The following is a 14,124-nucleotide window of genomic DNA, read 5'->3' on the forward strand; positions in this document are numbered from 1 at the left end:
AATTTGGTTCTTACAATACAAAATTACATAATTTCGGTTTGTACTTACGAAGTAGTGTTTAATGGCCGCAACAGCTGTTCGTAATAATGCTAATGCTTTTGAAAAAATAAAAATAAAATCCTAATGCTTATTTTTTTAAGAGGTCACTCACATGCATTAAAAAAATAATATTGAATCCATTCCTTACAAAAAATGGTTTGCAACTTGTGAATGAAATCACTTTTTATATCAACTATATCTTTTCTCAATTGAGACATGAGTTTCTCTGGATGTACTCTTTCACGTCTAATATTTTGAGTTATTTTATATTGAATCTAACTCATCATTTTAAAATAATTTTATAGGTAAAAAATCGTCACTCTTTATAGATAATACTAAAGTAGTATTCCAAAAACAAGTATAAGTTGATAAAATATGATCTGAACAAGTAGAATAAAATGAGATTAGAAAATAAGCTAGCATGGATTGTTCTTAGCCACCATTTTGTGTGTATACATCTTCTTACTAGTGCAAAACTGTATATGAAGTAGAAGCACTCTATTTAACATTTAACATTACTTAAAGGGCAATTACAAATCAAGATTAATCAACTTAATTACCTTATAACTATAGGAACAAGTCACAACAAAAAAAAAAACCTTTAAAATCTGAATACATTATAGGGCTAGAGCCAACAATACCAACCAATCATACAAGCACACATGTACCATAACACATACTTCAAGCACTACCAAAAACTTAGTACATAGTAGCAATTTCATGGTTATTCTTTCCAGTATAATCAGTCCAAAACATCCATTCAATTCTTGTCTTAACCTTGTGCTTCCATTCTTCTTTTCAATCTTGAATGTTTCCACCAATGTTACCTTCCCAATTTTGTTTTGTCCCACCAATCATTTTGTGAGGCATTTCATGTAAACTCTTCAAACCTATTGAGCTTGAATCTTGGTCTTCAGATTTGTACTTATATCTTGAGGCCCAATAAAGATAGTTGAAAAAATTAAGACAACTTAGTATAGCTAAGAACCAATAGAAAAGGTTCAAATTACTTTGATTCAAATCAAACCCATGTAACCAACCTTGTTTACTAGGAGTAATCCTTTTTGTAACAACATTAATCAAATTGACAAAAACAGTGCTTAAGAAGTAACCAATTGACATAGATAACCATGTAAAAGATGTTGACAATGATTTCATACTTGAAGGTGATTCCCTATAAAAAAATTCCAATAGTCCCACAAGTGTGAACATATCAGCAATACCAAATATGCCATATTGGAATGAAAGCCAAAATAGGCTTATAGGGTTATTTGGGTCTTTTCTACCTTGGTCTCTTCTTTTCACTTCAACAATTCCAGCTACTGTCATTGATATCACTGAAAGTACTAATCCAACACCTACCCTTTGTAGCTGTGTGATTCCTGAAGGGTGATTAGTGATTTTTCTTGCAAATGGAACAAAGAAAAGTTCATAAATTGGAACTAAGATGCTTATGAAAATAAGAGGGATGACAGGAATTGATGATGCTGGAACTGTAAATGAACCAAGTTTAAGGTTCATTGTGTTTCCTTGTTGTACTGAGAATGTTTGAAGTTGTGCTAAACAAGTGTTCATGATAATTGTGCTAGCTACTATTGGTAACATTCTTGTTAGGATTTTCACTTCTTCAACTTGTGTAACTGTGCACACTTTCCATGGTTGTGGTTTCATGTTTTCTTGAAGAATTGCTGCTTTATCAAGAAACCTGATTCAACAAAGCATTACATCTTAACATGCACTATGTATGAATTAATTAGTTTTTACAACTAATTTTGTTTAAATTCATTTAAGCATAAGTGAACTGAACAATCACCGAAGTCTAGCGCAAGTAATTGATGTACATATGAGCTGAGTGTTAAAAATTCTAGTACACTGAGTTCGATTTCTATTAGTAAAATTAGTATCGTGTTCGTACCAAAAAAAAGTGAATCAGACACATTGGTTCACATTTAGTTTATGGCTAAAAAATAGGGATTAAGATTCACTGTCGTAAATTTTACACGCAGTCGCACACAGTTTTCAATCACAATGCCATAAATCTCGACGGACGATTTATATTGAAAACTGTGTTTTCTTAGTGAAAACAATGTCGACCGTTAAAATTAAATCGGACAGCTTTGATTGATTACTGCATGCAGGAAATCCTTTTCCAAAAAAAATAGTACATTTAGAGAGAAAAAAGTTCCAAATTTCAACTCAAAATCACATTAAGAGGAGACAACAATTTTACTACTCAACAACATAGAAACACTTCATGAGTAAAAGAAAAATAGAAACACTTAAAAATCAATTTTAGGTGTGTAAAATTAATTTTTATAAGAATGACTTTTACTATGCATAAAAGTGAGTGATATTATATTGTACTCAAAGTACAAATCCCAAACAAAAAATAAAGCTAGAAAAGGTAGTCCTATGCTATTCCCTAAGTTGCATATTTTTCAGGGAGAAAAACAACAAAAAACATAACATTGATTACACCAAGTAGTACAGTACTACTATTCTTTATCATGACCTCTAAGTTATGTCAGAAAACTTTTGTTACTTTTATCTTTGTGTTAAGCAATTTACACACGGCATAGATATTACTACTTTCATAGTAGTACTATCTATGCTTCTCCAAATCATGTAGATATGTATGTGGGTCCAGTGGTCCTTTGTCCTTACCTACTACCATCTACATGAAAAAGAATCCTAACATGCCAATTTGCTGGACCATTATTTTCTTTAGTATACTATAGTCTTATCATTTTGCAGACAATTATTAATTTTGGTTTGTGTATGCATTGCAACTTGATTGATAAACATGAATCAAGAAAGATTGGTAAGTCACCTCATTTGTTTTGTGTGAACAATTTTCTCTACTGTTGCATCTTTGTCACTCATTTCATATAGTTCTTCGTGTGATCCTGGTTCTGACAGCTTTCGGTTTTTAAATGCCACAACAATAACCTGTAGTCAACAAAAAAAAATCATATTTTTACACTGTCATTCAATATCAACCATGTATTCCGTCAAATCACCTCACTATAGTACACCGCACTTTCATGGTACAGGAATAGTTAATTCTTATTGGACGTTCATGTAAAAATATCGTACACTGACTTAGTATGTTCGTTAAATTCTTACGAAATCGTAAATAAAGATCATATACACCAAAAACATATTTAACTCATAGATTAATCATTAATTAAGCATTTTTTTAAGGAGAGTCAAACTGAGATTGAGATTAGACCTGAGCAATTCTGATTATAGGACTATCTCCTGGAGTTTTGATTCTATAGAAAGGTTTCCCAAGAGCAAGAGTAACAAAACCAATAGAAGAAGCAATGGTAATTATGAAAAATCCCCAATGCCAAGCTCTTTGAGTACTAACCCAAACAACACCAGTAACACCAGTAATTGCTCCAAGAGTTGAACTAAGTAAAAGCCAATTGAAAAAGCTAGCAAGAGCTTTTGCTTCATTTGGATCTTTTTCTTCAAATTGGTCAGCACCAAATGCAGTCATAGATCCTCTTACTCCTCCAATACCTAATGCCAATAAACTCAATGATGTGTAAAACATGAATCCTATTCCACCTTTCATACAACTTGATTTCCCACATGCATTTGGATGTAAATGATCTGAAGCAGCTTGAAAAGTAACCATTGCCAAAGCCTACAATTATTATTAAATCAAAAAAATAAGACAATGTGTGCGAGTGTTGTAAACTCTGGAGTACCTGAGTTCGATTCCTGATAAAAAAATTGAGATTTTGAAGAACTTACAAGAACTTCTAGTGATCCAAAAATCAAGCAAGTGGTGAATCTATTCAAATAAGTATCTGAGATGAAACCACCAACAAGTGAAAGCAAGAAAGTTGAACCCATAAAGTTTGTGAGAGTATTTGCAGAACTTGATAGATCAAAATGCATCACTCCATAGAAGTATAGAACTAAGCTAACCATGTTTGCAACAAAACCCATGTTGTCCAATGCTGACAAAACTACATCAACAAAAACAAAATCATATCTTTGTTATCAAATTCAAATCACAAAAAAACAGAACAAGCAAAGAGTGTTTTTTTCTTTTACTTTTGCTTACCAAATATAAACATGGAAGCTCTAAATCCACCTTTCTTTCTCTTCCATTCAGCAAGAAGCTTGAGTTCTTCTGTTTCCTCTTGATTTTCCTATATTAAAAGATTTGAAATTCATAAACTATATGCATAGAAAAAACAAGATAGAAAAATGGTTTAGTTGAATGAGTAGAAGAATGAGAATCTTACCATTGTTAAGACAATGAGTTAAGTTACAATGAAATGGTGTTTGTGAAGAAATAGCTTAAAATTATTTGCTTCTATCTTTCACAAGTTGTGTACTCTCCATGCTACTTATCATACACTATGTATCTACTTTTTGAAATTCTCTTACCTCACTTTTTTGCATTTTAAGTCCAAAACAGTAATTAAAAAAATTTGTACTGTACTAAATTAAAGGTTGAAATTAATGATGCTTAATGAATCAGTTATCATAATCAACTTAACATAGATACCCCACGTTACTTGTTACTTGATGTTTGTCATTGATGAAAAATCCATTACAAAGGTTGTAACAATTTCCTAAACCAGAAGCTTTCAAATGAAGGTAATGAGTGAAATTGATGGAAATGAAAAGACTTGTTATAGAAATTGGATAGACTTTTCCTTGCTTGATTAATTGGTCATATCATACATCAACTATTCATTAACGTTAAAAGCTGCATGTGGGTTTGTTAATTATTGTATGAGTAGTACTAATCAAGAAGTTAAGTGTGAAAATTGTTTAATGAATAAAGGTATCAGCAACTTTGTGTTGTGTCAAAGCTTAAGATGGTTAATTATTGTGATGATAATACAGTAAGAAAGGACTAAGGTTGAAGTTGAAACTTGTATTTTTGGTGAGACAGCATTGTCAGAATGAAAAAAGATTTTATAGTTTTCTTGCTAAACACTTGTTGTAGCACAAGAATTTCCATGCGTACGAAAGTTACAATTGAGATGTGTACAGTACAATTATCCAAAGCTGACTTTCCATCCTCCAAAGGCTGTAAAAAAATTGAAATCCAATGTTGGGGTTGACACGTTATGGTTATGGTTGAAGTTGAACTATTCACTTACATTTGTTGTCATCAGGAAGATAGTCACAAATTAAACTTGTGTTGTGTCAACATAAAAAATAAGGAGGGCCAAAATATAAGGACTAGTTGACTATTGCACGTACCTCAATAATAATTTTGATTATCTATATTTTTAATTGTCTACTAGTAAAAATTATAAAAATTTGATATATTATAAATTTATAGTTTAATTGTCTATTAGTAAAAATATATTATTTTGAATTTTTTTTTTAAAAAAAAGTTTGGAAACAGTTTATTCTTACAAATTTATAGTTTATTTTTACTGATTTATAGTTTATTCTAGTAACCTAATTTAATCAGTAATTTATAACTTATTCTCTCCAATCTCATATATAGTATAAATAAAAATCGTAAAAGTGATATATTTAGTTTATAATATAGACTAAATATATAATTCTTTCAACTAATATATTTAAAAAATAATAATTTTTGTTTATATAACCGAAGGAAATATTGCATATATTTGTTATTCAACGGTGTTTGTGGTGAGGTGATGTTGCAGTGCGGTTGGCGCGTACGGTGGTGGTGGCGACGGGTTTGACGAAACCCCTCACGGGTTGTGTTCTGTTTCTTGGTGTTTTGGCTTATCGTCATCGTTTTCGCGATGGGTCGTGGTCTTTTTCTAGTTGCTGCTAGTCATTTGTGTGTTGGTTGCTGGCGCGTGTGCGGATGGTTTTCTAGATATTTGATTTTTCGATTGCTTTTTCAAATCTGTTGAGATTTGCAGGATTCACGGTCTCTGATTGACCTCTGCCATGTCGATGTCGATTGTTTTTCCTCGGGTTGTGTTCTGTTTCTTTGGTGTTTGGTTGTGGTTGTTTCGGCATTACCAACCTCGTAGTGGTGTCTTTGTCGTATGGAGTGTAGGCTATCTTCGAGATGAGCTTGTCTGTCTAGGTTCTCATTCTATCTTTGCCCATCAGTCTTGCGCCTTATGGAGCTGTTTTTGGATCCTGATGGATCAATTGCTTTTGATTCGAGATTGGGGTGTCTAATAGCATATTTTTGGCCCAGGTTTGTGTCTTCTTTGGTGGCATGAAAGTTGATGATTATCTTTCTATTATGGGATTATGAGGTGAATCTCAATTATGTGGTATTTATTTTGATGTTTATATTCGATGTTCCGCATATGTACGATAAAGGAGTATTAACTAGACGCCTCTTTTATGTAATTCCTTTTTTATCGGTCTGTGTTCATCTTGTACAGAGACCTGATTAATAATATATTTGTCGTCGAAGAAAAATTAATAAGTTGGTTACTATTAAATGACCTTCTTCCATTGTGAATGTGAAGAGTTTTTGTATATGGAGGTTTTGTGGACTGTCCTTATCTTGGGCGCAATTGCGTTTTTAATTTAATTTAGCCCTTAAATATAGTCACTATTAAATGGTGTTTGAAACTCTTGACCAAAAAATGGTGTTTAATTTGAAACTTTGTACAAAAAATAAAAATGAAAAGGAAAGTATTTCATACAATGTGGGTCACCTGGTACAGATCACATGGTTTCATCCATGTTCACTAAACCTATCTTTTTTAATAAAAGTCCATCAATGTCACTTTCCTCCTTCTATTATGCATATCACACAGTAGTTTTGCTTTTATGCTTTTGTTCTGTGATCTAATTCTATTCATATAATCCATTTTAACTTTGAACTGTCTCTTTCAAAATACCAGTCTAACTTCTAGTATCTCAATCATGCAGAATCTTTTTTTGTTTGTAAATCACTATCAAATGAAAACACACTTTTTTTTTAAGTATTCCACACATCCTGTTTGATTAGTGGATGTAGCAAACATGTGCTTAGCATGCATTGATGTCATGCATTCATCCATTTTTTAAGGGACTTTTTTCACCTTTGGAGTAAATCCCTTTGAAAGCATGGGGCCATAGGAAACAAAAATCTATATCCTTATGTTATGTGTTAATGTTGCCATACATGGTAGTTTTCTTTGTCTAGCTACTAATGGAGAAGCAAAGATATTAAAGAGCCTATTAAGTATTAACACATGTTTGCAACTTATTGTTTGTCAAAAAGAAAAGTGGAGCAAATTTATGGATATGAATTGCATACTCACAAAATTTCGTGCATTCATGAAGTTCGAACCTCAATAATGATTGGATTAAAATCAGACAATACACATGACTTTAATTATTTAACCTAAGATACTAAGCTTAAAATCTAATTAATTTCTTTAATCTAAAATACAAAAGCCTTAAATTTAAATCATGTGATATTTGATCAAACGACTAATATGTTTTGAGAGCATGAATGTATAGGGACCCGGATCCTATACGGTCTGTGACTGCTGCAGTCGTCAATTATGTGTTTATGACTGTCTGATTTTGATTTAAAATTCAGTCTTTGGTTTTTCCGGATATATCAATTCCAAGTGATTTTGAGATGAGAAAAGTTCCTCCCAAAAAAAACTCACAAGATAATGATATTGTTCATATTTGGCAATTCAACATGACCATAGCCCAAAGAAATTAGCTCAAATGACTAATCAATAATAACCATTGCTGTGAGATATTGATCATGTCCCCTTAAGATTTTGTAGCAATGAGTCTATATCATGCATATCTTTGTCGTGGAGGTGGATTCCCATTAATTAATGAACATATTTTCAAAGAGGTAGTCGATGTTTCTCTATCTCTAAGACAAAGTGTTATGGTCCATATAATTTATAAATGATATTTTACATAAAGTTTAACTTGTTAACCCTACCTTCCATACCATATGCTTTTTTAATAACACCTATTGTTATCACTTTTTCCATAAATTTGTTAATGCTTTTTCCAAAGTGCTCGAGTGATTGAGTTCTCTCAATATCTTATGGGCTTCCTATAATCCTATTGTCCCTCTATTTAACCTTTAAGCACACGTTCTTATAGTTATCGTTAACAATCCTTTTCCCCACAAAGACATAAACCGTGCACCAAGTGAGGTCAAACATAATTAATATGAATGATTTTTGAGACATGGATGAGTCACCACACATAGTAAGATTAATTTCAGCTGATCATTAGTACACGATTGAGTTTTGTAAACATAGTTCAACTTTGATCCACATGATTTATTTATTTTTGGAATGAAATAGCAACTTTTTCCCTGAATTTACACACATATCAATCAAATTCGTTCCTGAATTATTCGAAACAGCTAAAATGTTCCCGAATTTGTGGTTTTTTGTTTGAATTTGTAATGACTTTGTTATGACACTTGTTGCCTTTATTAACGGATGGATTAGTTTGATGTAACTTTTACAAATTCATGGACGTTTAGCTATTTCGAATAATTCATAATTGAATTTGATTGACGTGTGCAAATTAAGTGACAAAGTTGCTATTTCACTCTTTATTTTTGGAAAAATTACTTCTTCTTTTTTCTACGGAATTTTGGCAAAATTACTTAAAAAATCCCATAACTTAATTTGAAGTTTTGGATTTTTTGTCTATTGTAAAATAAATAATTAATTTGAATTGATCCCTTCTTTTTTATTCTTTTCTCTGTTGATCGATTATTAAAGTCTAAAAGTTGTTACCGTAAAAAAAATAAAAAATCTGAAAGTTGTTCTTCACACTTCGCATTGCTTATCCTAGAAAAAACACTATTATAAAATATCTTCTAGTAATATATTTATACTACCAGAAGATATCTCATAAAAAAATTTACACTATTCCCACAAAAATTATCTCCTGATAAATAAAGACATGTGGGAATTCGTAGTGAACAACCATCTTGGGTAGTTAGTGGAAGCTATTTGGCATTGATGTTTTCTCTCCCAACCTCCCTCAATTCTTTTCTACTCCTGAATTTCCGTTTTTTCCTTTGGGAGTACTGCGGTTTATACGAACCGAAATAATATTACATGCTGATAAATTTCGGTAACCACTTACCAAAATCTGGGACATTTCGGTTCGCAGGTACCGAAACAATTATTTCGGTAAACTGCTGCCGAAAATGGCCTAATTCCAGCGACCAACGTACCGAAATCTATCACATTTCGGTTCGCGGGTACCAAACAAGCTGACGTTCGTTTTCTGTGTACTGAAAACGCTAATGTTCGGTTTGCAGTTACCGAAATGGTCTAATATTTGGCTTCAGTGAATATAAACCGAAGTTTTTTGACAAAAACGTTTCAAACCGCATGGGGCAAAATTGAATTTTTGGGAGGTATAAAAGAAATGAGGGGGTCGGGAGAGAAAACATCTTTGGCATTTTGTTTTTGTGCTTGGGTATTTTGTGGTGCATTGTTTATTTTTTTTTCCCGGTCCAACAAATATGTATTGCTTATGGAGCCCAGTTTAGATATATTGCAATGGGCAAGCCTGAATTATGTTGGATCAATTATTCATTAGCCCAACAATAACACTTTTTTTTTTTTATGATCACCTTTCATTTTTTTTTACGAAATGACAAAGTCATTGGAAACTCACACAGACAAAGTGGAGTGACCGGGGTTCGAACCCCGATCATGACGTCCGATGTAACAATTTTGACATTTCACCCAGTTAAATTAGGATTTATGGACCGATCACCTTTCATTCTAAATAAGTGGCGAAATACAATTAGGATTGTGATTAAACACCTTACCAGCTAGCTGCCCTAATAAGATTATGATCACACCATTGAATTATCTCTTTCTAAAATCAACATTGCTTTGTTGATAAAAGAGAGAAGAAAGCACATTTCTTTTTTTCTTTTCTTTTTTTTTTTGGTAAAAAAGAGGGGCAAAACCCCAAAGAAAGCACATTTCTACAATCCAAAATAATAACTTCAACTATAATTTATATACATATAGGGGATGTTTTAAATGAGAGAAGTAGTTATAGTGAGAGATGCGAGGAATAAACCACAGCCATTAAATCTAAATAAATGGCTCAAATATTAAAAACTCTCTTTTAATATGAGTCAGTGACTCTTTTCTTTACTCTTCTTCAATCTTTCTCACTTCTCACTAAAAAGTGTAAAAAAGAATTAGGCCAACTTAAGAAAAACCGTAATATTATGAAGGACTAAAATTACCATTAAAATTTAATAAGGACTAAACTTAAAAGAACATAATTTTATACGGACTAAACACAACGTATTATAAAAGTTGAATTTTGTCACAATAATTCTAAAATAACACATATCACATAGACATAGGATTGATTGTGAGTGTTGGTGGTGCAAAACTTTCTAAGCCAACTGTACATGAAAATGAAAAACTTGACTAAGTCAATATGGGTCTCTTTTAATACTAAAAGTTAACTTTTTTAACAATTTTTTTTCTTTCAAAATTATGTGATTCGAAGAAACGAGTTGAATGAGATTTTTTTAAGAAGCCGACTGAAATATATTTAAAAATAAGTTAAATATAAGATGCGCCGACTGAATTGGATTGTTCGTGAATTTACAACAATCGAGTTTGAACTAAAAAAACCGTATAAAACTCAAATTGAATATCAAACTGAACCAATTTTATCGAATTGAACCGAACAAAATCGAATCCACTAGTCTCATTTCCAGCCTTACTGAGATGTCATCCCATTGACTTACATGCATTTTACTTTTACTAACTAATAATGGGAGGATCCAATCAACAAGTTGCATGTGCTTCTAGAATCTAGTATAGAACCTGTACAAGTTTTTATAAACATCTTATTTATAGTACTAATTAATCCATAATTATATAAGAATTTGTCATTCGATTTTTTTATAAGGGAACATTTTATCCAATTTAATTGAAAATGTTCCATAATAAATTATGTTGATTGATTCCTTGATCATTAGCTAGCAGCGTTCCATAAAATGTTGAGCAAGCCAACAAAGATGAAAGCAGCAATTAAAAGAAATTAGGAAAGGAGTACTAAAATTCAAGGAGTAGGTTTGAATTATATGGAGCATGTCATGTCCTGTGTCTTGTTTTCCCTTAACCAAGATTCTAAGCAATCTCACGTCATTATATACCTAATGTGTACAATTATATTAAAAAAAAAACCTATATAAAGGAACATGCCACAGTAATGGATAAGGTCTTAATAATACTTATGATTGAAGAGCAAGTTGTAATTATGAATTGAATTCATATTAAAGAAATTAAAAGGCATCTAATTAAGCTCAACGTCAACGTTTAATTTTGCAAGAATATCAACGTCATTAATGGCGCGGGGACAACAAGTGAAGCTATTTTAATACATGCTGCATGTCCTAAACTTCAAGTCCATGTTCTAGAGAGCCATTAGTTTTTTACTATTAATTTTCATGTTTATTCATAATTCATATTAGAATTTTTTTAATGGTAAATATATTAATGTATTAATATAGAAAAAGAAGAGAAAAAAAAATGTAGAAGAAGTACACTCTACCTGTGGTTCATAATCAGAATTCAAGGTTTAATCGAATACAACTTAGGCTTCATAATCCAAATTCACACCCCTCTTTGTGTTATAGGATTTTGGTTTGGGAGACGCTGTCACTAACTATCCATTCTAAATATGTAGTAAATTAGTGACATGTTTTTACACGATCTTAATTCTTATTCTTAAAAGATATAATATGTATAGGTCAATCAAAAAAGTTCCATCTATTTTATTCTCAATGGAAAAATAGTTCATTTGTCACTTTCAATTCCACATTATTTAAAAATATAGCATCCATTGTTTAATAAAATGGGATATCTTATTAGAAAGGGCTGTGCTATTTGGTACGATAGATAGATATAAGAAAGACAAGAAATACACTTAAGAAACAAAAATCAAAATTGAAAACATGTGATAGTGGGACGTGGCAGAAATCAGGGAGGAGTTGGAGATAAATGCAAAGGGGTGATGGTTCCTGTATTTCGTCAACACGTGATTCGTACAAAAAAACATTTCCCTATTAGAAAAAACATGTCATTTTGTTTTATAAATTGAGTAAATACTACATGCTGCCAAATATTGCAAAAAATAAATCATTATCAACCGTCTAACCGTATTCATATAAAAGTCAGTTTTTTCTTTTATAATATTTTTCTCCTGCCAAATATTCTATCTTCTTTTTTATAAGAAGAATTAATTTATGTATTCGTCTATTATATATTACATTTTATTTTTTGTATAATTAAGACATTATTGAAACGGTCTAACCCAAAAGGATAGACAATGAAAACTACAAACAAATATCATCGAAACAAGATTCAACCTAAGACGGTGTGAGTTTGTTACGGATTATGTTATGTATTTTCCTTTTTTATCGGTATTTGTTCGTCTTATGCATAAAAACACTTATTCTTCAAAAATTGCAAAAAAACAAAACTCAAGAAACACCCACTAAAAAACACCAACTCCTCATCATATTATATATTACATGCTTTAGGAAAAAGATAAAACAAGTATTACAAAAAAAAAAAAAAATTAAAATATAATTAAAGGTATCTATTCTTGATAAAGAAATAACTAATAACATTAATTAAAAATTTGGAAGAGTTCTTATGTAAGTCGACAAGAAATAAGTCTCAGTAAATTTTTTGTTGATAATAAGTCTTAGTACGTAGTAATTGTTTATGCATATAACTTATTTTACACAACAAGAAAAAACAAATCAAACTTATTCTGTGGAAGAAAATTGACTAAAATGAAAACAAGAAATAGTCATAATAAGCAGGTAACATAAAAACAATTGGGACTCCCCGTGGCATGTTTTGCATTTTCCATAAATTAATCTAATCTAATATGTTCACAGTACGACGACGTGGATCAGGCAAGATGTTTGTTTTTATTTTAAGAAAAAAATAGAAGTCAAAGCTCAACTTAGTACAAGAAAAGAGACCAAACCAAAACAGTTGCCTTCCGGATGATCCCAAACCAACGACTTTTCTTTCAATAACTTCTCAACAATTCTTTAAATTAAATAGATAGATAAGCATGATGCATGCATCTATGTAAATAGATGCTCTATTGATGTAATTTAACAAAATGTGGATTAGAAATAAATATTGGGCCTAACTCAACCTTATAAACCAGCTTTGTAAGGTGATGATTGTCTCTAGTATATAAACACTTATTCAGGCCATCTCGCAACTGATGTGGGACTTCTTAACACCCCCTCACGCCCAACACTATTGGGCTTGGTGCGTGGATATAAACGGTGGGTGGCCTGATAGCAGAAACCTAATAACAGGTGGCCCAACGGATCGTGGAGAGACTCTGATACCATCTTAGAAATTAGTATTAGGTCTAACTCAACCTTACAAAACCGGCTTGTAAGGTGAGGATTGTCTCTAGTATATAAGCACTTATTTAGGCCATCTTGTAACCGATGTGGGACTTTTTAACAATGTGATCTCTTTTATCTTAATCAAGATCATAAATTTGACTATGAACTTAGAATGCATCGATGTCAATTTTTTAAGAAGAATTTACCACTCATTTGAGTCACACAAGTTTTTAGGAATTAATATCTGCAGTTGTATGTAGAGAATACTAGTTTACACACAAAAATATTATTTTCTCTCACTATTCAATATTAATCAAGGTAACAAATTTGATTCTGAGTTTAGACATGCGTCATTAATTTGTTAGGGAGAATTTACCGTTCATGTAAATTTTAAGAGTTAGTCTGCAATTGTATGTAGGGGATATTAGTAATATAATAATATTCAATATTAATTTTTTTATATAAAATATAGATCTAACTAATTTTTATAAAATTAGTTTGTAATTAAGGTGATATAACTGTGTCTTCTTATATAAATCATGTTCATACTTTATATCATCCAACACGATACTTTTAATAGATGGGAAGACCTTTGATATAAAGTTCATACTTCAAATTACAAATAATGCTAAGCTAATATTCTTTTTTATCTTATGTCTAAAAAAAAAAATATAATAACATTTTATTTTTGAAAAGTTGAATGTTATTACCGTTAAATATGCTTGAATCTCAACCCCAAAAACTGG

General features: G+C 31.2%; 1 protein-coding gene across 1 annotated transcript; it reads right to left on the reverse strand.

Moving 5' to 3' along the window:
• Positions 1-522: 522 nt before the first annotated feature.
• Positions 523-4,790, reverse strand: LOC123891014 (protein NRT1/ PTR FAMILY 4.6-like). The gene is made up of 6 exons (XM_045940793.1): positions 4,305-4,790; positions 4,121-4,208; positions 3,805-4,022; positions 3,272-3,694; positions 2,870-2,988; positions 523-1,744 (listed from the first exon to the last, which is right to left on the reverse strand). The coding sequence occupies exons 1-6, from the start codon at positions 4,305-4,307 to the stop codon at positions 838-840; spliced, it is 1,758 nt and encodes a 585-aa protein (XP_045796749.1). The 5' UTR covers positions 4,308-4,790; the 3' UTR covers positions 523-837.
• Positions 4,791-14,124: the final 9,334 nt, after the last annotated feature.

This window comes from Trifolium pratense, linkage group LG6, assembly GCF_020283565.1.
Source record: "Trifolium pratense cultivar HEN17-A07 linkage group LG6, ARS_RC_1.1, whole genome shotgun sequence".
In the NCBI taxonomy this organism is placed as follows: domain Eukaryota; kingdom Viridiplantae; phylum Streptophyta; class Magnoliopsida; order Fabales; family Fabaceae; genus Trifolium; species Trifolium pratense.

What these genes read in the sequence shown, in the direction of transcription:
- LOC123891014 (XM_045940793.1), bottom strand. An exon ending in TTGGATCACTAGAAGTTCTT is followed by an intron (nt 3,695 to 3,804) that starts GTAAGTTCTTCA and finishes TAATAATTGTAG; the next exon opens with GCTTTGGCAATGGTTACTTT. An exon ending in CTATAATCAGAATTGCTCAG is followed by an intron (nt 2,989 to 3,271) that starts GTCTAATCTCAA and finishes TGTTGACTACAG; the next exon opens with GTTATTGTTGTGGCATTTAA.